Source organism: Bos taurus, chromosome 4, assembly GCF_002263795.3.
Source record: "Bos taurus isolate L1 Dominette 01449 registration number 42190680 breed Hereford chromosome 4, ARS-UCD2.0, whole genome shotgun sequence".
In the NCBI taxonomy this organism is placed as follows: Eukaryota; Metazoa; Chordata; class Mammalia; order Artiodactyla; family Bovidae; genus Bos; species Bos taurus.
In genome coordinates this window covers 32,287,640-32,315,132 of record NC_037331.1, presented here as the reverse complement: position 1 = coordinate 32,315,132, position 27,493 = coordinate 32,287,640, and the positions used below count along the sequence as shown (strand labels likewise).

General features: G+C 36.5%; 1 protein-coding gene across 2 annotated transcripts; it reads left to right on the top strand.

Moving 5' to 3' along the window:
- Positions 1-190: 190 nt before the first annotated feature.
- DBF4 (DBF4 zinc finger) lies at positions 191-27,235 on the top strand. 2 transcript variants are annotated; one of them, XM_005205256.5, is made up of 12 exons: positions 191-365; positions 1,552-1,724; positions 10,987-11,166; positions 13,334-13,384; positions 13,856-13,925; positions 14,135-14,211; positions 16,671-16,707; positions 17,490-17,535; positions 21,488-21,616; positions 22,065-22,179; positions 24,098-24,222; positions 26,053-27,235. In XM_005205256.5, the coding sequence occupies exons 1-12, from the start codon at positions 320-322 to the stop codon at positions 27,026-27,028; spliced, it is 2,025 nt and encodes a 674-aa protein (XP_005205313.1). In that variant the 5' UTR covers positions 191-319; the 3' UTR covers positions 27,029-27,235. The 2 variants fall into 2 exon arrangements, with proteins under 2 accessions (XP_005205313.1, XP_059741806.1); XM_059885823.1 differs by having other exon boundaries at positions 16,671-16,711; positions 17,497-17,535.
- Positions 27,236-27,493: the final 258 nt, after the last annotated feature.

The window sequence follows — 27,493 nt, the reverse complement described above, 5'->3', positions numbered from 1 at the left end:
GGCGAGCGCGAGGCGGGGCGCGCGACGTGAGGGGGGCGGGGCGCACGTATCGGCGCCGCGGCCGCGTGACGCGTTTTCAAATCTTCAACCGCCGCAGCCCAGTCGTTTTTGCTTTTCCTCTTCCTTCTCCGCGCTCTGGGGCCGGATTCGGCCCCGGAAACCAAGCCAGCGGGCGCGGCATCTCTACTGCGTGGGTGTGGTGGCCCGCGGAAGGGGAAAGGCGACCGGCGGGTCAACGGACCTCGAAGAAGCCGAGTTTTCGCGGCGGCCCGGGGCAACACCCTCTCCCAACCCAGCATGTAGGTGTTGGGCGGCTGCCATGAACTCCGGAGTCATGAGGATCCACAGCAAAGGACATTTTCAGGGTAGGAAGCCCCTCCTCCGTTTGCAGTCCCTTTAATCCTTTCCTCCCCTCCTGGTTCCATTGTTGATTCTAAAGAGTTCTCGCCCTGGGGCTCTCTGCTTTTCTGCCTGACATGTGCGTCCTGCTCTGTGGCCTGAAGGAAGGCACGGTTCAGGGAGCAGAGGGATCTCGGCCCCAAATTCCTCGTCGTATGGTCGATTATAAAACGAGAAGACAGTGTGCGGACCCGGGAGCCCGCCGGGGCTCCCACAGATGCTGCGACCCTTGGAGGCTGCAGATCGAGCCTTGGTTTAAAAGCAGATGTGTTCGGGGCTTTTCGCTTCCTGATTAAATTGCGGATTTTTGGTCTTATGAAGTTGAAGCAAAGTATTTTATTTCAAACACACCTTTGCTGTTTTCAACATTATAAACAGAAATAAAAGCAAACTCTCATTTTCAGGCACTTGTTAAGTAGTCCGGCCTCCAAGTGTTTCTTCCTAATATATAGTGTGTGTGTCTTTATGTACAGTATGTATACATGGTCTCCTACTATAAACAGATTTGAGTTCTTTAATTTTTAAGCAGCTGTTTGTAGCTTAGATCTGTTTTCAAAAGAAAGAATGAAATAAATGGTGATTTGGTTCTTCAAGTGGACCGTTAAGTTTTTTTAATATACACTGACTCTACATGAAACTTAACCTTGAGCAGTCAGGAACCTTTGAGGACTAGGTCAGTACCAGTTTTGAGTGTTCAACAGAATGCCAGAAGCTCAGTAAGTATTTGTTGAGTAAATACTCCATGGAGTTTACATCCTATGAAAACTTTGAAATTGGTTTTATATAGTTCTATGCCTTAATGCATAAAACAGGATTAAATGCATGAATATTTCCTGCAAATCAGTTCCTATGAACAATAAACGTTTTGTGACATACAGTATCTGTTTAAAGACTATTTTGCCATTATCCTAAGTGACACTACAGAGGAAATATATTAAAATGTTAATGCTGAATTAGTAGGATTATATTTTTCCCTCTGTGATATGATTATTACATAAATTATTTTTTAAACAGTAGGTGATGGACAGGGAGGCCTGGCATGCTGCAATTCATGGCGTCGCAAAGAGTCGGACACGACTGAGCGACTGAACTGAACTGAAAAATTTTCTGTCTGCATAAAGCATGATCTAATTCTAATTTTTTAAACAACAGGTGGAATCCAAGTTAAAAATGAAAAAAACCGACCATCTTTGAAATCTCTGAAAACTGATAACAAACCAGAAAAATCCAAATATAAACCTCTCTGGGGTAAAGTATTTTACATTGACTTACCTTCTGTCACCACATCTGAAAAACTGCAAAAGGACATTAAGGATCTGGGAGGGGTAAGTCAAATCCATGCACTTTGACCAAAAAGAAAAACTTTCTAACTTATAATCATTTAAAATTTTTCTTTTGGAAAAAAAAGGTATAACCATATAGCACCAGGGGCTTCCCTGATGACTCAAAAGATAAAGAATCTGCCTGCAATGCAGGAGACGCAAGTTCAATAGCTGGGTAGGGGAGATCCTTTGGAGAAGGGAATGGCTACCTACTTCAGTATTCTTGCCTGGAGAATTCCATGGCCAGAGGAGCCTGGAGGGCTATACAGTCGAGGGTCACAACGAATTGGACACAACTGAGCAACTAACACTTTCACTGTTTACCAAGCTTAAATTTTTTATCATCTGTTTATCATTAATGCAAAGTCATGTAACTTCGGAAACCTGACAGAACTTTCAGGTTTCTATCTGGTGTAAAGTTCACAGTGTGAAAAATGAGACACCCTTGTCCTGGAGGAACTGCTGATTGCCTTTTCATTGTAATGTTGGGATGTCCTTCAGATGGCAGGAGCTCTTTGATTGTGATTATTAGGAAGCTAAATATAAATAAGATGGTATTTAGAGAACAAGGAAAACCTGTTTAAACCACAAAGATTTAAAGTTTCTTTTGACTGATACAGACTCAAAAGAATGAATGTCACTAAGGTACCACTTTTGGTTTATGAATATGGGAAATATGCTTCTTTCCTACGTTATACATTTGAGTATTAGAAAATTTGGATAAATTACAAGATTTTTTTAGGATTAAGGGCGATACTGGATAAATTTTGCCAAGGTTAAGATTTAATTTCCTGATTCTTCCTGCTGTACTTTGAGTTTGTCTTGGTTAGCATTTTTTAATATGAGAAGGCAATGGCACCCCACTCCAGTACTCTTGCCTGGAAAATCCCATGGACGGAGGAGCCTGGTGGGCTGCAGTCCATGGGGTCACTAGGAGTCCGACACGACTCAGCGACTTCACTTTCACTTTTTACTTTCCTGCATTGGAGAAGGAAATGGCAACCCACTCCAGTGTTCTTGCCTGGAGAATCCCAGGGACAGGGGAGCCTGGTGGACTGCCGTCCATTGGGTCGCACAGAGCTGGACATTACTGAAGTGACTTAGCAGCAGCAGCATTTTTTAATAATATGAGTAAATCCTGCCATAATGAGAATAAAAATTTGCTGAACATGTAAGAGGTTTTTTGGAACTATTTACTGATATTTTACTTATTCTGTCTTTGAAAAACTATTCTACTGTTTTGCTGTTTTCTTAGACTAAAACATTGTCACACACTTGTCATAGTAGTAGCATGTTATCAGAATAACCATATGACTGCATTCCTAAAGGTTATGTTTTGTAACCTAGCACCTTTAAATAAAGGATCCTTTCATTTTAAAAAGTAAGTACTCAAGTGTTCAGAGAAGTTAAGTGACTGGCTCAGGGTAGAATCAGCCTAATTTCCAGACTCACATTGTATTGCACCATTCTGTTCCTCTAGAATCCATGGCTACAGTGGAAAAACTCATTAACCCTACTGATGTAAATCAGTAATTTTAGATTTGCGTTTTTAGCAGTGGAGCCCTTCAAACAAAATCATGTTAAGAAGACCAATGTATAAAGCCACTGCTCTAGCTAAAAGAGCAGTACAGAAGCTCTCATCCCTATAGCAGTTCCTGAGACACTTGCAAGAACCAAATTTTGAGTTAACTTATACATTAGATAATAGTTGAGAGTTGGTTTTATCAAATTTTCATCCTAAAATGGTTTGAAGTAGGCCAATGAAATGAAGAGCGTATTTCCCCAGAGCTGTGGATTTTGCACTGAATTTGATTATTCTTTAATTTCTCTTAAAAACTTTTAAATCAAATTCTGATCTCCCCAACACACTACCTTTCCAATAATTCATTGATGTCATGATTTCTGTCCCTAGCACAGTACTGTTTCTATCACTGAAAAAGACTGTTAAGATCTCAAATGTGAACTATAAAGGAACTTTGACCTCCATACACTTAAGTTTTAAGATTCAACTCTAAGAAATAGTTCCATAGATATTCCTTGAAAGGATTATGCTTACTATTTTTATAATTACTTAAATCCTTTATCCATTTGTAATTTATCCTGCCTCAGGCTATTAACAGTGTTAGTCTGTTTTAAAATGGTCTATGCATTTTTTTCTCTCATCTTAATGAAAACATCTGGTTCAGTCGCTCAGTCATGTCCGATTCTTTGCAACCCCGTGGACTGCAGCACACCAGGCTTCCCTGTCCATCACCAACTCCCAGAGCTTGCTTAGACCCATGTCCATTGAGTCAGTGAAAACATCTAAATACACTTTTTATTTGGAGAATACACTTCTGAAAATTAAACCACTGAGAGCACATCAGGAAAGTCTGACATAATGGGAAAATATCTTTAATAGTGGAAAGGAAGACTGCTATTGTAAAACCATCCATATAAAGGCCCATGTCTAAACAGTGTGGGCTAAAATAAGAGAGTTGGGAAAGAAAAGAGATACAGGGTCAGATACCTTACCATATCATGGACTTGAGGATAAAGTTACTTGTTTTTGATGTTCAGTGTAACCTTTGAGTCATTAGAAAATAAATTTTGAGTTTACACTTTTAAAGACCTAGATTCAATAATAGCTAATAAAGACTGACAAAACTAAGTTAATGGTACAGGACCCAGTATTAACTTTTTTGGTAGATTCAAAAATGAATCTGATACCTAGTCCACCTGCAATTTCTAATCAAGTAGAGATGGCATTGTTACAATTGTTATATAACAATGTTAAAAGGGAAAGATTATTTCCAACTGAGGAACCTTGGAGGCCATTATATGGACACAATTTGAACTCAGCTTTGAAGATTGATTATGATTTGAACATATGGAAATTCATTCAGAAATTATTCCACCAGTGTTTCCCATATGGTAGCACTTTTTAAGATGACAGGGATGCAAAAATTAGATGTAGTCTAATCCTCTATGAATTCTCGGCCTATAGGAACATCAGACGCCTAAATAAATAAATTGCAGTATAGCACTGTCAGTGCTTTATCAGAAATTATGTAGAAATTGCCATTAGAATACAGAAATGGAAATTATTAACTCTGCCTTTTACAATTTATAGCAATGATAAAGTTTGAGCTGAATCTTGAAAGCCTAGTAGGAATATACCAGGTAGAATGAACGAACTAAATAGAAGAAAGAGCATACATAAAATATATGTATGTGTGGTTTGAGCAGCTGTTAATAATAGAGTATGACTTGATCTTGGGATTTAGATGGGGGAAATAGCAAGAAACAATGTTACATTGGGACCAGACTATGAAAGATATTTTGTTCACTACTAAAGAGTTACAAGAGGTGTAGGAAATGTGGGTACTAGCATAATGAGTCAGACACGACTGAGCGACTTCACTTTCACTTTTTACTTTCATGCATTGGAGAAGGAAATGGCAACCCACTCCAGTGTTCTTGCCTGGAGAATCCCAGGGACAGGGAAGCCTGGTGGGCTGCTGTCTATGGGGTCGCAACGAGTCCAACACGACTGAAGTGACTTAGCAGCAGCAGCATAATGACAGACATACAAACCAATACAATAGAAGAGAGAAACCAGAAATCCTCTCATAGTCACCTGATTTTCATCAAGGTTGCCAAGACCATTCAATGGGGAAAGGATAATCTTTTCAACAAATGCTAGGAAAACTGAATATCAACATGCAGAAGAATAAAGTTGTACCCTTACTGTACATTATATGATGCAGTTAATTAAAAATGGATCAAGATCTAAAACGTAAGAGCTAAAACCCATAGAGGAAAGTATTGGGGAAAATCTTAATGGTATTAGATTTGGCATTGATTCCTTGACTATCATACCAAAAACACAGACAACAAATGAAAAAAAATAGATAAATTCGACTTAATAAAAATGAGGTTTTGTGCATCAGAGGACTACTGTCAAGAGTAAAAAAGACAGCCCACATAATGAGAGAGAAAAATTTTGCAACTTTTTTCTGTTTGCAATATCTGTTGATGGATTAATATCCAAACTATAAAGAGTACAACTCAACAAAAATCAACCCAGTTCAAAAATGAGGCAACGACTTGAGTAGACCTTTCTCTAAAGAAGATATATATAAATGGCCAATAAGCACAAGAAAAGATGTGCCACATCACTATTCAGTTCAGTTCAGTCGCTCAGTTGTGACCGACTCTTTGCAACCCCATGAATTGCAGCACGCCAGGCCTCCCTGTCCATCACCAACTCCCGGAGTCCACCCAAACCCATGTCCATCCAGTCAGTGATGCCATCCAGCCATCTCATCCTCTGTCGTCCCCTTCTCCTCCTGCCCCCAATCCCTCCCAGCATCAGAGTTTTTTCCAATGAGTCAACTCTTCACATGAGGTGGCCAAAGTACTGGAGTTTCAGTTTTAGCATCAGTCCTTCCAAAGAACACCCAGGACTGATCTCCTTTAGAATGGACTGGTTGGATCTCCTTGAAGTCCAAGGGACTCTCAAGAGTCTTCTCCAACACCACACTTCAAAAGCATCAATTCTTCGGTGCTCAGCTTTCTTCACAGTCCAACTCTCACATCCATACATGACTACCGGAAAAACCATAGCCTTGACTAGATGGACCTTTGTTGGCAAAGTAATGTCTCTGCTTTTGAATATGCTATCTAGGTTGGTCATAACTTTCCTTCCAAGGAGTAGGTGTCTTTTAATTTCATGGCTGCAGTCAGCATCTGCAGTGATTTTGGAGCCCAAAAAAATAAAGGGAACTGCAAATCAAGACCCCAGTAAGACAGACATAGAAAACCAACTTAAAATTAAACAAGTTCCTACTGTATAGCACAGGAACTATATTCAGTATTTTGTAATATACTATAATAGAAAAGAATATGAAAAAGAATATATATATGAATGTGTAACTGAATCACTTTGCTGTACACCACACACTAACACAACATTGTAAATTAACTATATGTCAGTCCAAAGAAGCAGTGTGTTACCACCTCACATCCATTAGGACAGCGACTGTCAACATAGGTGTCAGTGAGGATGTAGAGAAACTGGGACCCTTGTGCACTGTCAGATTGTAAAATGGTGCAACTACTATGGAAAACATGTTGTTTCCTCAAAATAATAAAGAAAGGAATTATTATGTTCAAGCAATTCCACTTCTGGGTATATATCCAAAAGAACTGAAAGCATCTTGAAGAGATAATTTATATACCCATGTCCAGAACAGCATTACTCACAGTAACCAAAAGGTGGGGGAAAAAAACAGATATTAATAAGCAGATGAATGGGTAAATGTGGTTTATATGTACAGTTCAGTCGCTTAGTTGTGTCGGACTCTTTGCGACCCCATGGACTGCAGCATGCCAGGCTTCCCTGTTCATCACCAGCTCCTGGAGCTTACTCAAACTCATGTCCATTGAGTCGGTGATGCCATCCAACCATCTCATCCTCTGTCGTCCCATTCTCCTCCTGCCTTCAATCTTTCCCAGCATCAGGGTCTTTTCAAATGGGTCAACTCTTCGCATCAGATGGCCAAAATATTGGATGTTCAGCTTTAGCATCAGTCCTTCCAATGAATATTCAGGACTGATGTCCTTTAGGATGGACTTGTTGGATCTCCTTGCAGTCCAAGGGACTCTCAAGAGTCTTCTCCAACACCACAGTTCAAAAGCATCAATTCTTTGGTGCTCAGCTTTCTTTCTAGTCCCACACATCCATACACGACTACTGGAAAAACCATAGCTTTAATTAGACGGACCTTTGTTGGCAAAGTAATGTTTCTTCTTTTTAATATGCTGTCTAGGTCATAGCTTTTATTCCAAGGAGCAAGTGTCTTTTCATTTCCTGGCTACAGTCACCATCTGCAGTGATACTGGATACCAAAAAAGTAAAGTCTGTCACTGTTTCTGTTGTTTCCCCATCTATTGGCCATGAAGTGATGGGACCAGATGCCATGATGTTAGTTTTCTGAATGTTGGGTTTTAAGCCAACTTTTTCACTCTACTCTTTCACTTTCAACAAGAGGCTCTTTAGTTCTTTGCTTTTAGCCTTAAGAGTGGTGTCATCTGCATGTCTGAGGTTATTGATACTTCTCCCAGCAATCTTGATTCCAGCTTGTGCTTCATCCAGTATAGCATTTCTCATGATGTACTCTGTATATAAGTTAAATAAGCAGGGTGACAATATACATCCTTGACGTACTACTTTCCCAATTTGGAATCAGTCTGTTGTTTCATGTCCAGTTGTAACTGTTGCTTCTTGACCTGCATACAGATTTTTCAGGAGACAGTTTAGGTGATATGGTAGTCCCATCTCTTGAAGAATTTTCCACAGTTTGTTGTGACCCAGACAGTCAAAGGCTTTGGCATAGTCAATAAAGCAGAAATAGATGTTTTTCTGAAACTCTCTTGCTTTTTTGATAATCCAAAGGATGTTGGCAATTAGATCTCTGGTTCCTCTCCCTTTTCTAAATCCAGCTTGAACATACGGAAGTTTTCTGTTCACGTACTGTTAAAGGCTAGCTTGGAGAATTTTGAGCGTTATTTGCTAGCATGTGATATGAGTGCAGTTGTGCAGTCGTTTGAACATTCTTTGGCATTGCCTTTCTTTGGGATTAGAATGAAAACTGACCTTTTCCAGTCCTGTGGCCACTGCTGAGTTTTCCAAATGTGCTGGCATATTGAGTGCAGCACTTTCACAGCATCATCTTTTAGGATTTGAAATAGCTCAACTGGATTTCCATCACCTCCACTAGCTTTGTTGGTAGTGATGCTTCCTAAGGCCCACTTGACTTTGCATTCCAAGATGTCTGGCTCTAGGTGAGTGATCACACCGTTGTGGTTGGAATATTATTCAACACTGAGAAGGTATGGAATTCTGTTCCATGCTACATCATGGGCAAACCTTGAAAACACTGTTACATGAAATAAATCAGACCCAAAAAGATAACTACAGGATTCTACTTATATGAACTACCTAGAATTGTCAAGAGACTTCCTTGATGGCTCAGCAGTGAATCCATCTGCAGTGCAGGAGATATGGGTTTGATCCCTGTGTGGGGGAGATCCCTTGGAGAAGGAAATGGCAACCCACTCCAGTATTCTTGCCTGGGAAATCCCATGGACAGAGAAGTCTGGCTGATTACAGTCCATGGGGTCATAAATGAGTTGGACACAACTTAGTGACTAACCAATGACAGAATTGTCAGATTCACAGAAATAGGAAGTAGAGATTAAAAGAGATAAAAAGGCTGGTGGGAGGGGTAATGGGGAGTTACTGTTCAGTGGGTACAGTTTCAGCTTACAATGATGATCAAGTTCTAGAAATCAATAGTTCAGTTCAGTTGCTCAGTTGTGACCGACTCCTTTGCTGTTCATCACCAACTCCCAGAGTTTACTCAAACTCAGGTCCATCAAGTCAGTAATGCCATCCAACCATCTCATCCTCTGTCATCCCCTTCTCCCGCCTTCAGCCTTTCCCAGCATCAGGGTCTTTTCCAATGAGTCAGTTCTTCCCATTAGGTGGCCAAAGCTTCAGCTTCAGCATCAGTTCTTCCAATGAATATTCAGGACTAATTTCCTTTAGGATGGACTAGTTGGATCTCCTTGCAGTCCAAGGGACTCTCTTCTCCAGCACCACAGTTCAAAAGCATCAATTCTTCGGTGCTCAGCTTTCTTCACAGTCCAACTCTCACATCCATACATGACTACTAGAAAACCCATAGCAATGACTGAACGGACCTTTGTTGGCCAAGTAATGTTTCTGCTTTTTAATATGCTGTCTAGGTTGGTCATAGCTTTTCTTCCAAGGAGCAAGCGTCTTTTAATTTCATGGTTGCAGTCACCATCTGCAGTGATTTTGGACCCCCAAAAAATAGTCTGTCACTTTTTCCATTGTTTCCCCCTCTATTGGCCATGAGGTGATGGGACCAGATGCCATGATCTTAATTGATAATGGGATGGTTATTAAAACATTGTGAATGTACTCAATGTCACTCTATTGTACACTCAAAAATGGTCTAAAAGGAAAATATTGTTAAATATTTTATCACAGTTTTTTTGGGTTTTTTTTAAAACGTGGGAGATTGGGCTTCTCTTGAAAAACTGGGACTTCTGTTAGTGTGAGGGCCCACATATTTATGAAAAAAAAATTTTTTAAGAGTATTTGATATGTAATTGTTCATTTGCATTCTTGATGACCCTTGTAGGCATTTGAGTTTGTAATCCTTGGCATATATAAATGTACTTTATTTACTGGTGATGAAAATGTTATTCAGAAAAAGACGTAGTGATTTGTATTTAACCAAGGCAGCTGCTGGTCTTAGCGACAAATTCTATGTAATGCTTAGATGAAATTAAGTCATTATTACATAGTTTGTTTCACTTTTATTATCCTCATTTATGTTGTGAGATGCTGTAGAAATTAGATACAGCTGTTTAAAATATTTTTAGCTTCATTTATGCAAATAGTTAATTTTCCTACCTTTGAATGGGAGTGATTTTCAGCATTGACTTTGGTATATGTGTTTATTAATTCAGGCAGTGGTTTTCAGACTAGGGAAATTCTCTTCAAAATAGTCATACACTCTTAAGGGTAAAGGTTTCCTATCTTTTAATAGTTTCTCTTATGGAAAAATATTATAACTTTATGAGTTTGAATTGTGCTGTCCATTACTGTAGCCATTAGCCAATTGGCTACTGAAATTTAAGGTAACTAAAATTAACCAGGTTAAAATTCATTTGCTCAATCACATTACATTTCAAGTACTCCATGTGGCAATGGCTACCATATTGAACAATGGTGATAAAGAACATTTCCATCATTACAATGCATTCTACTGGACAGTTCTGCTTTAGAGCATCAACGTGAATCAGAATACCTGTGTTCACACAACATTGTATATCAGCTATACGTCAATTAAAAAAAATTTTTTTAAGGTTAAGAAAAAAATACCTTTATTCAAGTTCCTTTATGACTGGCGTAACCTCAGGTAGGTGCCTTCACTTCTCTTCTATTTTCTTCTCCAGTACCATGGGTTATGTGGATTAAACTAATTATTATATATAAACTACATGCTGTTCTTGGGTTGTTAGAACTCCCCTTGTACTTTCTCAGGACTCAAGGCTCAGAATAATACAGCATAGAAATTTAGAAAATATTGAATATGTTTCAGATTGACATTTCCTATTGTGCCTAGCATATGAAACAGTTAATGGTTTATATGAGTTCCTTAAAAATATTTTTTTTTTCCTTTAGCGAGTTGAAGAATTTCTCAGCAAAGATATCAGTTATCTTATTTCAAATAAAAAGGAAGCTAAATTTGCACAAACCTTGGGACGAATCTCTCCTATACCAAGTCCAGAATCTGCGAATACTGCGGAAACCACATCACCTCATCCCAGCCATGATGGAAGTTCATTTAAGTCTCCAGATACAGTAAGTCTCTTAAATATGCTTTGAGACTCTGAAAGGCTATGCATGAGTGAGTGAAAGTTGCTCAGTTGTGTCCGACTCATTGCCACCCCATGGACTCTACAGTCCATGGAATTCTCCAGGCCAGAATACTGGAGTGGGTAGCCTATCCCTTCTCCAGCAGACCTTCCCGACCCAGGAATCGAACCAGGGTCTACAGCATTGCAGGCAGATTCTTTACCAATTGAGCTATGAGGGAAGCCCCTGAAAGTCTATAGGATGTTATAATTAAGAGTGGGCTGACAGCAGAGTTCACCTAGGTAGAATAATATCTACATTAAGTGTATCTACATTAAATGTGGCTTTCTAGTTGTCCATAAGGCTGCTGTTGTATATAGAATGGTGATTTTTTTCTCCTAATAATACTATATAGTCCTACTCCAGGGGGCTTCCCAGGTGGTGCAATGGTAAAGAATCTGCCAGCCAATGCAGGAAACACAGGTTCACACCCTGGGTTGGGAAGATCCCCTAGAGGAGGAAATGGCAACCTACTCCAATATTCTTGCCTGGAAAATTCCATGGACAGAGGAGCCTGGCAGGCTACATACAATACATGGGGTGGCACAGAATTGGACATGACTGGTTGACTGAGCACAATCATACTCTGATTCCTAAAATACACCCTTGCATTTAGTGATGACTTATGTTTAGAGTAATTTACAACTAAAAGATGACAGCAGGTCATTTTTTAAAGAAGGAATAGATGCCTTTTGTTTGTTTCAGAGCATAGTAAACAAACAGTAGCCCAGGGGCCAAATGCAGCCTGCTGCCGATTTTTTTATAGCGTGCAAGCTAGGCATGTACATTTTCAAATGGTTGAGGGGACATTCAAAAAGAATACTTTGTGACAATTGGCAGTTATATGAAATTCAAATTTCATTGTTCATAAATAAAAGTTTTATTGGAATACAGACATACCCATTCATATAGGTATTGACTGATTGCTTTACTGCTATAAAAGTAGAGTGGGATAGTTGCAACAGAGACTATATGGCCTGCAGAGTCATATGAACATGTACTGTCTGGCCCTTTAAAGAAAAAGTTTGCCAGCCCCTGGTCTAGATTTACTGACATCACTTCAGTTCAGTCGCTCAGTCGTGTCTGACTTCTTTGTGACCCCATGGACTGCAGCACGCCAGGCTTCTCTGCCCATCACCAACTCCTGGAGTTTACTCAAACTCATGTCCATCCAGTCGGTGATGTCATCCAACCATCTCATCCTCTGTTGTCCCCTTCTCCTCCTGCGTTCAGTCACATCACTACCACTCAGTTGTCAGTAAGTTGTAAGATACAGTGAAGGGTAAATTAAATTGATTTAATTGGTTAGGAAAAGCAGAAGAGATTGGAAAAATACTGTTTATCTCATTTTTAAATTGAAATTAATTAAATAATTTTAAATATCGTCCCCATTTACCTCATGTAGCCATTTGGGAAGCAGGGACACCTGGAGGCAGGGAAGAACAGGTAAGAGAAATGAGTTACACAAGAGAAATCACTTGGGAAAAAAGAGACAAATATATAGAAGAAAAAAGTCAAAGAAGGAGAGACCTAGGAAGCCTCATACATTCTTTCAGTTCCTGCTTTTTTTGAGGAACAAGGTTGTACAACCGTGACTAGTTCCAAATTAGTTGCTGCTGATAGCATTTCAACTAATTTTCCTAATGTCTTATTTAAAACTGAAGCTGTGTAAAAACCAATATATCCAGTCTACTCATATCATTAGGTCTTCAGTTAAACAAGAAATTAAAAATGTAAACTTACATTTAATTACAGACGGAATCTCAAATCAGTCTATTTTATTTTTCACGTTGAATAACTTTTACTACAGAACTGACCTTGGATCTCATTCAGCTGAGTTCAGTTGCTCTACTTAAAAAAGAAGAAACAAACTTTTTCATCAGAAATCTAATTGCAAACAAAGACTGTAAGGGGATCAGTTTTTACCATATATTTATTACGCTGATGGTAATTAAGACTTGTGTAAATAAAATGTATGTATTTTAAAGCTCATGTTTATATTAAAATTCATTTTTAAATTTTATCTACTTTTGCTCATTTTGTCTTTTTAAAATTTTTTCCAGTAAGGCACTATGTATAACTATAGTTTGGTTGTTCTTTGGTCTTTCTATAGGTGTGTTTGAGCAGAGGAAAATTATTAGTTGAAAAAGCTATCAAGGACCATGTAAGTAGGAATTTTTTAAAAATTCACAGTGTTTATTCTGTTACTAGAAACTGAAATATAAAATAGAGATGTTCCTGAAATCTTTTCCTCATTTTTAATAGAAAAAGCCTAAATATCAGCATGTGTCTTGTTTTATGCTTTTCATGAAGTAACACCTCCATCTTGTGGCCTTTTAAAGTATTACTGGACACTTCTGAAGCTTGTGGCATTCTGTGATTTAAAACAAAATAATTTCTTGAAACTATTAACTGTAAGGCTACAGGGTACATTGTCAAGAATATCAGAGTGTATTAATCAGGAATGGTTTTAGAAATTCCAGAAGGAAAAACTGCTGTCCTCATGGTTATTGTAATTGTGTAGAGTCTGTTCTGAATAACCATAAGTGATATTAAACTTCAATAATATTTTTAATTTAGCTCATTTAAAATAGTAATTTCCTAGAAAATCTGTCAAACTTTTTTTTTTTAACAGGACTTTATTCCTTCAAACAGTATATTATCTAATGCCTTATCATGGGGAGTAAAAATTCTTCATATTGATGGTAAGGATTTTATTACTGTTTTTGACAGTATTTGCTCTAAGTGTCTATCTGTCTCTTGCTTCCTAATTTTAGATAGTGAGAGTTTAATAGTAAGACATACCTGTAACATTAATTCTTTCATCTAAACTTAGTACAATTTTAAGAAAGTAGCAGTGTTTAACTGCAAAGGCAAAAATGCTAATCTTAAACCCTTCTTTCTTTTAAAAAAGACATTAGATATTACATTGAACAAAGGAAAAAGGAATTGTATTTACTCAAGAAGTCAAGCACTTCTGCAAGAGATGTGGTATGTTATTTTCCTTAATTTTTAAACTAATTAGAGAAAATGATTAAGCTTGGTTTTTAGTTATGTATCTATAAACTTTTTTGCCAAGTGGAAAATATTACTGCCAGAATATACAAGGGGTAATCATGTATACTGTATACATATTCTGTTATCTGAATAAATTATTGCCTATCACTTTAGGATTTACTCATACGGTGAAAGTTGTCTCAGGGATGGTTGGCATAGTTTTATTTTCTTCTTTGATGGCTGCTACCGCTAAGTCGATTCAGTCGTGTCCGACTCTGTGACCCCATAGACGGCAGCCCACCAGGCTTCCCCGTCCCTGGGATTCTCCATGCAAAAACACTGGAGTGGGTTGCCATTTCCTCTTTGATGGCTACTGGAGCCAAAAGAACAGATATTTTTGTTCATTCTGAAAGAAAACACCATGACTGACATATTGCATGAGAAGCTCCTAATGTGTATAATACACTCCTTTCAGGAACACAAATAAGGAGGCTTACTTATCAAGTTCTCTAATTTCTGTCATATAGTATGACTATCTGGCCTAACCTCAAAATATTTGTTAAATAAGTGTGTTGGGCATTAACGTCTGTTAGACCTAATGCTCTACATCTTCCGTTTCTTCTCTCTTGACTAGCTTCCTTGACAAAGCCTCTGTATAGAATCTTGCCTTCATGATCCTTTAAAACAAACCTCTTCTGTCCTTTAAAACAATAAATACAATAAAAACTTCCTTGACCTCACATCCCTACCTACTATTTAATCTTTATATCATCCAGGCATTTGACATTTCCACTTTTACACTTCCCATTCACTTTTCAACCTGTACTACTGACCAATTTGGCATTTCAGGTGTGCACTTTTTAAAAACCAGTCATATTGGTTCTCTCAGCTACTGTTCACTTCCTCCTTGAACTTATTTTCATCTGGAACTTCTCTCATCCCTTTGCTTTCTCATAGTTGTCATATCTCACAACATTCTTTTGTGGTCTGGTTTTTTTTCACTCAATTGTTGAATGAATCTAAATGGTAAATAAATTTTATAGAAGAATGTATATAAAGACATGAAGCCATATGTAAGATGGCATGTTTGGAAAATTTTCTGTAGTATAATACAACCTGATCTTTGAGTGTGAAAGTGATAAATGAAGCTAGAAAGGTTAGTAGGTTAAGATAGGTCTTTGAACACTATGTAGAGTTAGATTTTATTTTTAAGAGTTTGGAACATGACTGAGAAATAACTAATAGAAGAGGAACCTGGTTGGATAGCTATTTTGGAAGGATCCTGTGATAGCCAATTAACGATATTTCCTTGCAAGACTGATCATTTTACTCTCATAGTTCTACCTTTTCCAAAATGCAGTAGAGTTGGAAATCATACAGTCTTTAGCCTTTTCAGATTGGCTTCTTCACTTACTAATAGGCATTTAAAGTTCCTCCATATTGTTTTGTTACTTGATAGCTCATTTCCTTTTGTTGCTGAATATTCCACCGTCTGGATGTGCCACAATTTACCCATTTACTTTCTGAAAGACATCTTGGTTGCTTCCAAGTTTGGCTGCCTGTGGCACCTTTACAGCTGCAGTGTCTTAACTGGGGTCCACTCTCATGTCAAAACTGAGGGAAAAAAGAAAGAGGAAATAATACAGGGATTCCCTTTGTACTCTTTCCTGGCTCTTTGTAGCCAAAAAGATGAGGTTTGTATAGGAGTTACAGCCACTGACTCTGCTATTGCTGCCAATCTCAGGACTAGAGGTCCATTCTTCAAGAAGCATTGCAAGAGAAAAGAGAGTAGGAGAATAGAAAAAATATCCCCCATCCCCTTACCCTTAAAGATAATTTTGACTTCTTCTGCAGTACACCTACTTTTGTTTACTTTTAGTCCTCAAGTAGTAGTTCATTGAATTTTGTCCAGTTTTTATTGTCATCACTTCATATGGGGAGTGACCATATAGAATATATTCCATCTTGACTAGAATTAACAGGCTAATAAATTTTTTAATAATTCTTTGATGAGTTTATCACAAAGGTTTTGCTGAATAAGGACATAAAAATAATTAACATGACTATTTTTAGATTATTCTTTTAACCATGCTTTTTCATTATTGGTTGATTTCTTTCTGTGAAGATAAAAACCAATTATAGCTAAAATGCAAGGTATGTGTTGGGTGTACTGTAAAAGTAAGCTTGGGTTACTAAGTTCCATACCAGTGGTTAAGATCTTTAATTCTTGAATCATCTTTGTTTCCTTTCATTTCTTTGGTTGAACTGATTTTAAAAAGCAGCTTTTTCTCGTTTTTTTCCCCCATGAAACTACAGTAATCAGCCTTCCTTTATATAGTTCTTTTTCTATATGGTTTTTTAATTTTAAGGATATTGAACAGTTGTAGTACCTGTTTTCCCTTTTCAAGCCCAGTGTTTTCACTATATATCTATATTTCCCCCCACCTCTCCAGGGGAAGAGAGTAGGTGTTGGCACTCAGAAAACAAAAAGTAGGTATTTTGATTTTCTTAAGTGTGCATGTTTTGCTAGAAAATAGAACAAACTTAAAAAGTCTACTGAAAAATCATGTAACCAACCCTTTAAATGACTTATTCAGTGGGTTGGTAGCCTTTTACCCTATGGCTGTCTGGTGAAGCCTGCGGGCTTTTGTTGGAATAATTTTTTATACATTTTTAATTCATCATATTACTAAGAAAATAAATGATATTGAAATTCAGTTATCAGAATATTTTTCAGTGTACAATAGTTATATACTTGTTTTTATTACACATTAAAAAGTTCTACCAGAGATTATAATTGCTACTGTAATTCGGTTTTTAAATGATGAGTGTAAATGATGCCTTGAAATATTTGTAGTAACTAATATGATATGGAAATGTTCAACTGGTATCAAAATTAGAAGCACTGCTAATACTACTGTGGCCCTTAGTTATGTGCAGAATTGGAGGAAATGTTGAATTTCGTTTAGAGACTAGTAAACATGAAATTCAAATTTTCCTGTTTTTAGCTCAAAATTCTCCTGAATTCTACTTGTAGATCCTTTGAGGGATTGATTCAGTTTAAGAATTTCAGAATATAGACAGAGAGTTTGTTATTTTGGAAATGGATTTATAATTATAAGATACCTTACCTGAAGCTGAAAATTTCAAACTGAAATGAAATGGGTAATGGATACATAGTTGGATTATTTTAGCCCAAGAAGTTTTGTTAAAAAATTTTTAAAAATTCTGGATTTGTAAGTACCTAATATCATACTTTATATATTCCCAAGCAGGTAGACTCAAAAAGCCTTTTGTAAAGGTGGAAGATATGAGCCAGTAAGTATCTTGAATTCAATCTGTATGATTTAAAAGGAGAAAATATTTGATTAAAGGAGAAAATCTAATTAAGCTATTTCCACTAATACTCTTAGGGCCCTTTATGTTAGATTTACATGATACTAATATGCACGTGGCACAGTTTCAAAAAGGAGCATTAGGGCAGCAATGGAGCAGACATAGAGAACAGACCTATGGACACGGTAGGAGGAGAGGAGGGAGAAAGGGAGATCTATGGAGAGAGTAACAGGAATTTACAGTACCATATGTAAAACAGATAGCCAATGGGAATTTGCTGTATGACTCAGGGAACTCAAACATGCCTCTGAGACAGGCTGAAGGGTGGGGCTGGGAAGGAGGTCCAGAAGGGAGGGGACATGGGTGTACCTATGGCTGATTCTTGTTGATGTATGACAGAAAACCACAAAATTCTGTAAAGCAATTATCCTTCAATTTAAAATTTTTTAAAAAGCATTAATTACTTTGTGTTTGAGGACTGAATTTAGTTTCAGTAGGTTTTAGATAATAATTACTTAAAAATATAGTTTAGAGCAACCATGAGACCAACTCATTTTTCAGTACTTCAAATAACCCTTCTCTGGCTGAATGTAATACCATACAATTTAGTTAAAGATTTACTTAAAGATTGCATTTACATTTTTGAAAAAGAAATTATTAGTTACTACTTGGAAATGTAAAATCTGACTATAACATCTAAGTTGATAGTTTTCTTAAACTCATTCTGAACCTCTGTAACATAATCTTAATGAAGACTACAGACATAAGTAAATTAATTTGGCATGGGAGAATTAGATTTCTCTTAACATTCTACTACTCATTTAGACACATGTGATTAATTCTCTTAGGTACTCACTGAGGTGATAAAGATGCGTTGAACACTTTTTATTAAATGTTCTGCTGTGACAGAAAAGTACAATTTAAAATTAGGCCTAGAGAAGCATCAATAAGTAGAAAGACAGTCCATGTTCATGGATTGGAAGACTTATTTTTAAGATGTCAGTACTACCCAAAGTGATCTACAGATTCAGTGCGGTCCCTATCAAAATCCCAATGACTGTTGTTATAGAAAGAGAAAAATCCATCCTAAAGTTCATATGGAATCTCAAGGGACCCTGAACACCCAAAGTAATTTTGAAAATGAAGAACAGAGTTGGAGGTCTGTACTTCCTGATGTCAAACTTACTACAAAGCTATAGTAATCAAAACAGTTCAGTACTGACATATAGACAGATGTATGAACCAATGAAATAGAAGAAAGAGCCCCAAAGCAAATCTTTATATGATCACATGATTGTGGACTAGGGTGCTGAGAGCATTCAGTAGGGCAAGGACAGTCTTTTTAATAAATGAAATTGAGAATACTAGATAGCAACATGCAGAGAAGAATGAAGTTGAACTCTTACTTTATGCAATATATAATATTAACTCAAAATGAATCAGAGACCTAAAACTATAAAGCTTTTGGGTAAAAAACCATGAGTAAGCTTTATGACATTGGAATTGGTGCTGATTTCTTGGATATGACACTAAAAGCAGAAGCAAAAAGAACTAAATTTTACTACATCAAAATTACAAATTTCTGTGCCCAAAGAACCCAACACAATGAGAAGGCAACCTATGGAAAGGGAGAAGAAAGTTGCAAATAATGTATCTAATAAGATGTTACTATAAAGAACAACAGAAAGTCAAATGACCCAGTTGAAAAAGGGGCAAAGTTCATACATTGATTCAGAGATATACAAATTACCAACAGGCGTATGAAAAGATGTTCAACATTACTAATCATTAGAGAAATGCTAATCAAAACCACAGTAAGAAATCGGTGAAGTTGCTTAGTCGTGTCCGACTCTTTGCGACTCCATAGGCTGTAGACCGCCAGGCTCCTCGGTCCATGGGATTTTCCAGGCAACAATACTGGAGTGGGTTGCCATTTCCTTCTCCAAAGAAATCTAATACCTCACAACTATTAGGATGGCTACTGTTTTGAAAAGAAAAAATGAGTGTTGGTGAAGATGTGGAGATACTGGAACTCTTGTGCACTATTGGTAGGATTATAAAATAGTGTAACCACTTAGGAAAACCATATAGAGATTTCTCAAAAATTCTGAACTGTATGATCCATGAATTCCACTTCCGAGTATATATATCCAAAAGAAACACACAGTTTTGAAGAAGTACTTGCACATGCATGCAGCGCTACACTATTCACAATAGCCAAGAGGCAGAAGCAACCAAAATTTGTTCATCAACAGATGAATGGATAATATGGTATATATATATACAATGGAATATTGCTATGCTTAGCCTTGCTCAGTCATGTCTGATTCTCTGCAACCCCATGGACTGTAGCCCACCAGGTTCCTCTGTCCATGGAAATCTCCAGGCAAGAATACTGGAGTGGGTTGCCATTCCCTTTTCCAGGGGATCTTCCCAACCCAGAGATCAAACCCAGGTCTCCCACATTGCAGGCAGATTCTTTACCATCTGAGCCACCAGGGAAGCCCCCAATGGAATATTATTCAACTTTAAAAAGGAATGAAATTTTGATACATACCACAATATGGATAAACTCTGAAGACATTGTGCTTAATGAAATAAGAGGAAATTACTGCATGATTCTATCTAATGAGATACCTAGTGTAGTCAGATTCATAGAAACAAAGTAAAATAGAATGGTGCTTGTCAAGGTCTGGTGGAGAAGGGAGAATAAAGAGTTACTTATTTTATATGTGGATTCAAAGTTTCAGTTTTGAAAGATGAAGAAAGCTATAGATATGAACAGGTGTTAAGAATCTAAAAACATTGTGGATATATTTAATACAAGGGAAAATGAGTTACTTATTTTATTGTATATGGATACAAAGTTTCAGTTTTGAAAGATGAAAGCTTTAGATATGAACAGGTGTTAAGAATCTGAAAACATTGTGAATATACTTAATACAACTGAATTGTGTTCTTAAAAATAGTAAATATTTGGAATCAAGATTGCCAGGAGAACTATCAATAACCTCAGATATGCAGATGACACCACCCTTATGGCAGAAAGTGAAGAGGAACTAAAAAGCCTCTTGATGAAAGTGAAAGAGGAGAGTGAAAAAGTTGGCTTAAAGCTCAACATTCAGAAAGCTAAGATCATAGCATCTGGTCCCATCACTTCATGGCAAATAGATGGGGAAACAGTGGAAACAGTGTCAGACTTTATTTTTCTGGGCTCCAAAATCATTGCAGGTGGTGATTGCAGCCATGAAATTAAAAGACGCTTACTCCTTGGAAGGAAAGTTATGACCAACCTAGATAGCATATTCAAAAGCCAGAGACATTACTTTGCCAACAAAGGTCCATCTAGTCAAGGCTATGGTTTTTCCAGTAGTCATGTATGGATGTGAGAGTTGGACTGTGAAGAAAGCTGAGCACTGAAGAATTGACGCTTTCCAACTGTGGTGTTGGAGAAGACTCTTGAGAGTCCCTTGGACTGCAAGGAGATCCAACCAGTCCATTCTAGAGGAGATCAGTCCTGGGTGTTATTTGGAAGGAATGATGCTAAAACTGAAACTCCAGTACTTTGGCCACCTCATGCGAAGAGTTGACACATTGGAAAAGACTGATGCTGGGAGGGATTGGGGACAGGAGGAGAAGGGGATGACAGAGGATGAGATAGCTAGATGGCATCACCGACTCGATGGACATGAGTTTGAGTGAACTCCAGGAGTTGGTGATGGACAGGGAGGCCTGGCGTGCTGCAATTCAAAGGGTCGCAAAGAGTCGGACACGACTGAGCAACTGAACTGAACTGAACTGAAAGATAGTAAGTTTTAACTGATTTCTATTGTTTCAGACTTCAGAGGAATTATATGATTTTAAAATATAAGACTTAAAGCATGTTTTCTTTCATCATAAAGATTCTCATGTGTTTGTTTTTATACTCTTTTAGGCTTTATAGGCCATTTTATCTTCAGCTGACCAATATGCCTTTTATAAACTATTCTATTCAGAAGCCCTCCAGCCCATTTGATGCAGAGAAGCCATCTAGCACCCAAAAGCAAACTCAAGTTAAACTAAGGTTGGTTTTACCTTCAAGCAGTTTTTAATCTTTTTAATAAATACTTTAAATAATTCATTTAATGCTGTGGGGGGGGGTGTATGTGTGAGTGATCACTATTAAGGTTTCTCCTTTGGATATTTTTCATGCCCCTTTGCTAGATTTAAAGTCTGAATTTTTTTCATTGTGTCACATTTAGACACTTTAGATTGGGGTTTGAGAGGAGAAGCTAAAAAATACTTAAAAATTATTAAAATACCTTGTTTCTCTTCAGTGATGAGATAATTCCTGAATAATCATTAAATTCTCATTTTGCTTATTTTCTTAAAAAGAAAAATGGTTAGAAGTATTTGTTTATATAAATCTCTGCAGATTATAGCAGATGTTGTTTAAAGTCTAGGACTGTAAATTTTTTTTTTAAGTATTCCCTGTGTTCAGTAGTTAATCTTTTACCATGTATTTCTATCAGGATCCAAACAGATGGTGATAAATGTGGTGGAATTCCAGTTCAATTCCAGTTAAAAGAGAAGAAAAAAAAGGGATATTGTGAATGTTGCTTGCAGAAATATGAAGATCTTGACATTGTAAATATGATTTTGTATTCAGGGGGTTGATGTTTCCAGAACTATGAATAATATCTGCTGTATAAATTTTAGCTTATTCTTTTGATTGTGGTTGGTAGCTTTGTAATTATGAAGTAGCATATACTTCTTTTTGATAGAATTATCTTATATTTTAAGAACCCCAACTGGGGAAATATATATTGAAAAGTCATTTTTATCCAGTCAACAAATATTTATTGAGCGGTTACTGTGTACCAATCACTGCTCTGAGTGAAAAGCATCATACAAAAGAGACCAATTCCTGACCCTCGTGAAGATACATTCTGTGGAAGGGGAGGAGAAAGAGGTAACCGTAGGATAAAAGAATAGTGAGGCATATATAGAGAACATTACATCAGTGCTATGAGAAAGCAGGAATAGAAGATCTTGCTGTTTATTTAGATTAGACAAGGAATTCCTAATTGATCAGGTGATATCTGAGTAGAGACCTGTGTGACTTTGAGGGGACAGACTTGTGAATGTTGAAATAAGCAATGCAGAAATGGTAAAGTAAACTGATGGGATCAAAGAACAGATATTGGTGGACTAAACAATGGTAGCAGAAGTGGTCAGACATGGTGAGACTGTGGATGTGATTTAAGGCCAAGGAGGCTTGCTAATTGATTGGATGTTGGGAGAGACAGAGGAGATGAAGGGCCATGGCTGTGAAGTGCAGTATTTCAGTCCTTAGCAATTTACAAATGGGCAAGAGATCTACTAATGGGAGGATGAGAAGAAAGTGGAGACTTTTTTTTGCAATAGCAGAAAGAGAAATAGATGAAAATGTATGTGGTCTGAAGAGAAGATGGGAACAATTACATTTGTAAACTGATTAAAAAAAAAGCAAAAGAGCTTTGGATCCAGGCTAGCCCAGGTTTGAATCCTGGCTTCCTGCCTCTGTGACTTTAGACAATACCTGGCACTGTGCTTGTTAAATATTAGCTGTTATTGTTTGAATGTTAATTGTTAAAATAATAGTTAGGTCTGTTTTGGTACTTGGTTTTGGTAGAAGATAGTGGGAACGTTGAGAAAAAGTACTTGAAATATCTGATTCATAAACTATACCTCTGTCTTCAGACTCTAAATTGAATTTAGACTCTAAATTGAATTTATAAATTGTTTTATAACAGAAGTTTGTGTCACATTTTTGTGTTCAGTTTATCTAATAAAGGAGGAAAATAGTTTTAAATTATTTTTAATCAAAAGCTGAACTTTCTCAAAAATATTTCGTCTAAGTTTTATCTCAATACACTGAACTTGTTGACTTTGTTCTTGACCACCCTTAAAATGAAGAAGGCCGTCTCGGTACTCTCTGTCATAAGTACTGGGTAATTGAGATTATTTGCTTATCTCAAAAATGTTGTTTTTATTCCCAGCATTAGTTGTACTTTTTTTCTTTTTAATATATCTTCTAGATTCTTATTTTGGGTTCTTATATGTTAAATAACATTTCATGTATTTTAATATTTTATAAGCTTTACCTAACTTACTACTTGGTGGTAATTATATAAGGATAAAATAATGTAGTAAAGAGAAGTCTTTCCAAAAATATTAGCATACTCTAAATGCTCATAGCATACTCTAAATGCTCAGTGTTTCTGTTTTTCTTCAGCTTTATTTCATTTTCTGATGTAACTCCCTCATTTTCAGTTCCCTTAAAACCACAAATTCATTAGTACTTGATTCTTCTCATTGGAAAATGGAAGACTGAAAACCAAAGTAGTTTTAGTGGTTTCTGAGAGATAACTTTTATTCTACTTATTTTAAGTTCTGATAAAGGATATTTCTTTGGAGTAGTTATTAGAAACTTAATTTTAAGTGCAAGAAAATATTAGAAAACCTGAACAAAAAAGTATCTATTGCTTTTAAAATATAATTATTATATACTTTTTTGTTTTAGCATCTTCTGAGTGAGCAACACAGAAACTTTGCACAGAGTAATCACTATCAAGTTGTTGATGACATTATATCTAAGTTAGTTTTTGACTTTGTGGAGTACGAAAGGGACATGCCTAAAAAGAAAAGGTAATTTATCAACCTAAGTTTTAAGACTATCAGACTATTAAACTAAAAATAAATCCAAAGTTTTCTGTTGTTAGAAGGATTATAATTTCAGGATATAAATATGGTTAAGAACTGATTACTTCCACCACCAAAAGTGCTTACCTTAGATTACTTTTAAGGCTCTCTTCTTAACAGTATAGTCAAAAAGAGGAGTTGGCAAAAAATATAGAGAATTGTTTTACGCTTTGTGAACCACAAGATGTCTACTGCAGCTACTCAGCTTTGCCTCTGTACAATGAAAGCAGCCACAGACGGTAAAGTAAATGAGTATGGCTATGTTCCAGTAAAACTTTATTTAAAAAATAGGTGGCACACTAGATAGATTTGGCCCCTCATCTAGACCATCTCCTTGGACTCAAAAAATAGAACTTTTTGTTATTCTTAAGGAGTTTTAAGAAATTCTTCTACTTCTGTTAAGTCTTCTTTATACTTTTACTAGATATTTCTGCTCTGCTTGCTGATAAAAGTTGTGTCAGTACCTTTAATAAATATTAAGTGAATACAGTGCTGTTCAATATACAGTAACTGTACATTGACAAACTAAGCCTCATTAAGTTTATACCAATAAATCTAAAATTTTTAAAAATGCTTTCATGTGGATATACCCTAGAATTGGTAATAATGCAGTAGGTTGTTTACTCCTTATATCTGTTTCTAGACCAATCATAAATGCATAAAGACTACTAAACATCGTATTTCTGCAACATTCAGAATGACTGCTCATGATTGATTTAATAGAATATTTGGGGAGGAAGCATATCTTCAACTATTAAAACATATATAGGCTATGGTAAGAATGTGGAATTTCCTAAAAACATTCTGCAGCAAAATTCTACACTAGTACTTATACATCAACTGGTTATTCCATAATCAGTTATCTTATTACCTGCACAATTTTTATCTCTACAGGCAAGTCACCTAAACATCTCTGGACTTTCAAAGGAGAGAGTGGTGTTGGACTAGTGTTTTTATATTTTATATCCTCCATTTGTTCAAGAGGAGTCTTAAGTGAAAGTATCAAAATAAGTAGAAAAGGAACCCTTCTGGTTTTGAAGGGGCAGTTGGACTTCTGTATTTTTCTTTGTTATCTATGACATGTATAACAAAACATAATTAGTGAGCTGTTGTAACCACATGGCTCAGTGGTAAAGAATCTACCTGCCAATGCAGGAGACATGGGTTCAAGCCCTGGATTGGGAAGATTCCCTGGAGGAGGAAATGGCAACCCACTCCAGTATTCTTGCCTAGGAAATCCTATAAACAGAGGAGCCTGGCAGGCTACAGTCCATGGGGTCACAAAGAGTAGGATATTGAGCACACACACACAATACAAAATAGCATCTCAAGAATATTAAGAGGCTCTATGAAGAAGAGAGTTTCAGGTCAAATATGTGTATGAAGCTTAAGGACTACTAATTTAATAAAATAAATCAAAACATGGAAGAAAATTTTTAAGATAATAAAAAAATTAGGAGCAGACTCAAATCCCTTCACCATCATCTTTCCTTGGTTTATATGGTCAAAGCAGTTTTAAATACCAAGTTCAAGATACTGCTTGCCTGTGGTAGAAAGTGGAAGAATGTGGATAAGGAGTGGCACACTAGAGTTTTCAGCTATATCTGTAAAGTTTCATTACTTCAAAAACATCTAAAGCAAATTTGGCTAAAGGTTAAGAGTTCTATATTTTTGTAATGTTTTCTTAATTAAATTTCATAAACAGGTTTAAAAGATACTCAAAGAGTTTTGATAGCAATTATTTTAATTTTTTTCTTTTTTTTTTTTCCTTTGAAGAATAAAATACAGTGTTGGATCCCTTTCTCCTATTATTGCAAATGTTGTGAAAAGGTCTGGAACTAAAGAGCTGAAATTGCTGCATAATTCTCAGAAAGACTCCAGGGAAAATGTACATATGATGGAGCAGGGTTTCCTATATAAAGAACCTGTTCGGGAACCTGAACAAAAGTTTGTGTCTTCTTCAGAACATACCCTCCGCCGTTCTAGTGAACTGAGAGAACTTGATGATAAAACATCTCATAAATGTTCCATGTTAAATCCAGCTGAAAATAACGTAAAACAAAATTTTACACCTCTGCCTCCATGTAAAAGTAAACAAGAATACATTCTTGATGTTTCTGAACACAAATTAATTTTAAATGAAAGTGACTTAGAAGTAAAGGTAGATCACTGTCCATGTAGGCCACAGACATCTATACAAGTTTCTAATTTCAATACAGATGATAGCGCATCTCAATGGAAACAAAAGTTAGATACTGTGCTTTTTCCAGCAAAGCATCTGAAAGAAAAGAACCTTTATTCGGTATTTCATCGTGATTGTGACCTGTTAGCAATAAACAGTTCACAGGAGCACCTGACAATTTGGGCAGAAATTCCATCCGAAAGCCCTCCTGAGGAACCCAACACGTGTGACATCAAGAGTACGGATAGTTTGCCTTCTGGTAAAATCTGTCGGAAAGTGAAAATACCATTAGGAAGAAATAAAAAGGAAAACCTGGAACCAAATGTAGAGTTAGATAAAAAAAGAACTGAATTTCTTACTACACAAGAAAACAGAGTTTGTAGCTCACCAGTAAAATCTCTACTGGATTTATTTCAGACTAGTGAAGAGAAATCAGAATTTTTGGGTTTCACAAGCTATACTGAAAAGAATAATATATGTGATGTTTTAGATATTTTGGAAGAGGAAAATTCAAATCTGTTAACAATGTTTTTCTCTTCCCCTTCAACTTCTACATTTACTGGCTTTTAGGTTTAAAATAAATGCCTTTCAGAAGCAATGTAGATCATATTCTTGACATTTTTATAAATATGTATAAAAATTCTTAGTTTGGGGAATGGGGGTTTGCCAGTTTTGTTTACAGAACCAAATGTAAATATTAACAATAAAAGTGATTTTGCATTTTTCTATAGAATTGCATACCTATTTTAGAAAAAATGGAATAAACTTGTGACTCTACATACTGTGTTCATAATTGTTTTCTAAGAATTATGAATAGTGAATTTGCTTTATGTCAGTGAAAACTAATTTCAAGTAAAATTTTGAGAATTTGAAAATTTAGCATTATAAATTAGGTACACTGGTTTTATGTATTGTCTATTAAAAGATTTCCATAATATTGCTTTTAAAAACCTCATTTTCACACAAAACACAAAAAAATGTATTTCAGTGTCTTGAGTTCTAGAAATCATTATTACCAGAAACATTGACACTTGA

Excerpts from the sequence above, each read along its gene's own strand:
- DBF4 (XM_005205256.5), top strand. The coding sequence starts at position 320 with ATGAACTCCGGAGTCATGAGGATCCACAGCAAAGGACATTTTCAGG. Across the intron at positions 13,385-13,855 it reads AAAAAGCTATCAAGGACCAT|GACTTTATTCCTTCAAACAG; the intron begins GTAAGTAGGAAT and ends TTTTTTTAACAG. Across the intron at positions 17,536-21,487 it reads AAGGTGGAAGATATGAGCCA|GCTTTATAGGCCATTTTATC; the intron begins GTAAGTATCTTG and ends ATACTCTTTTAG.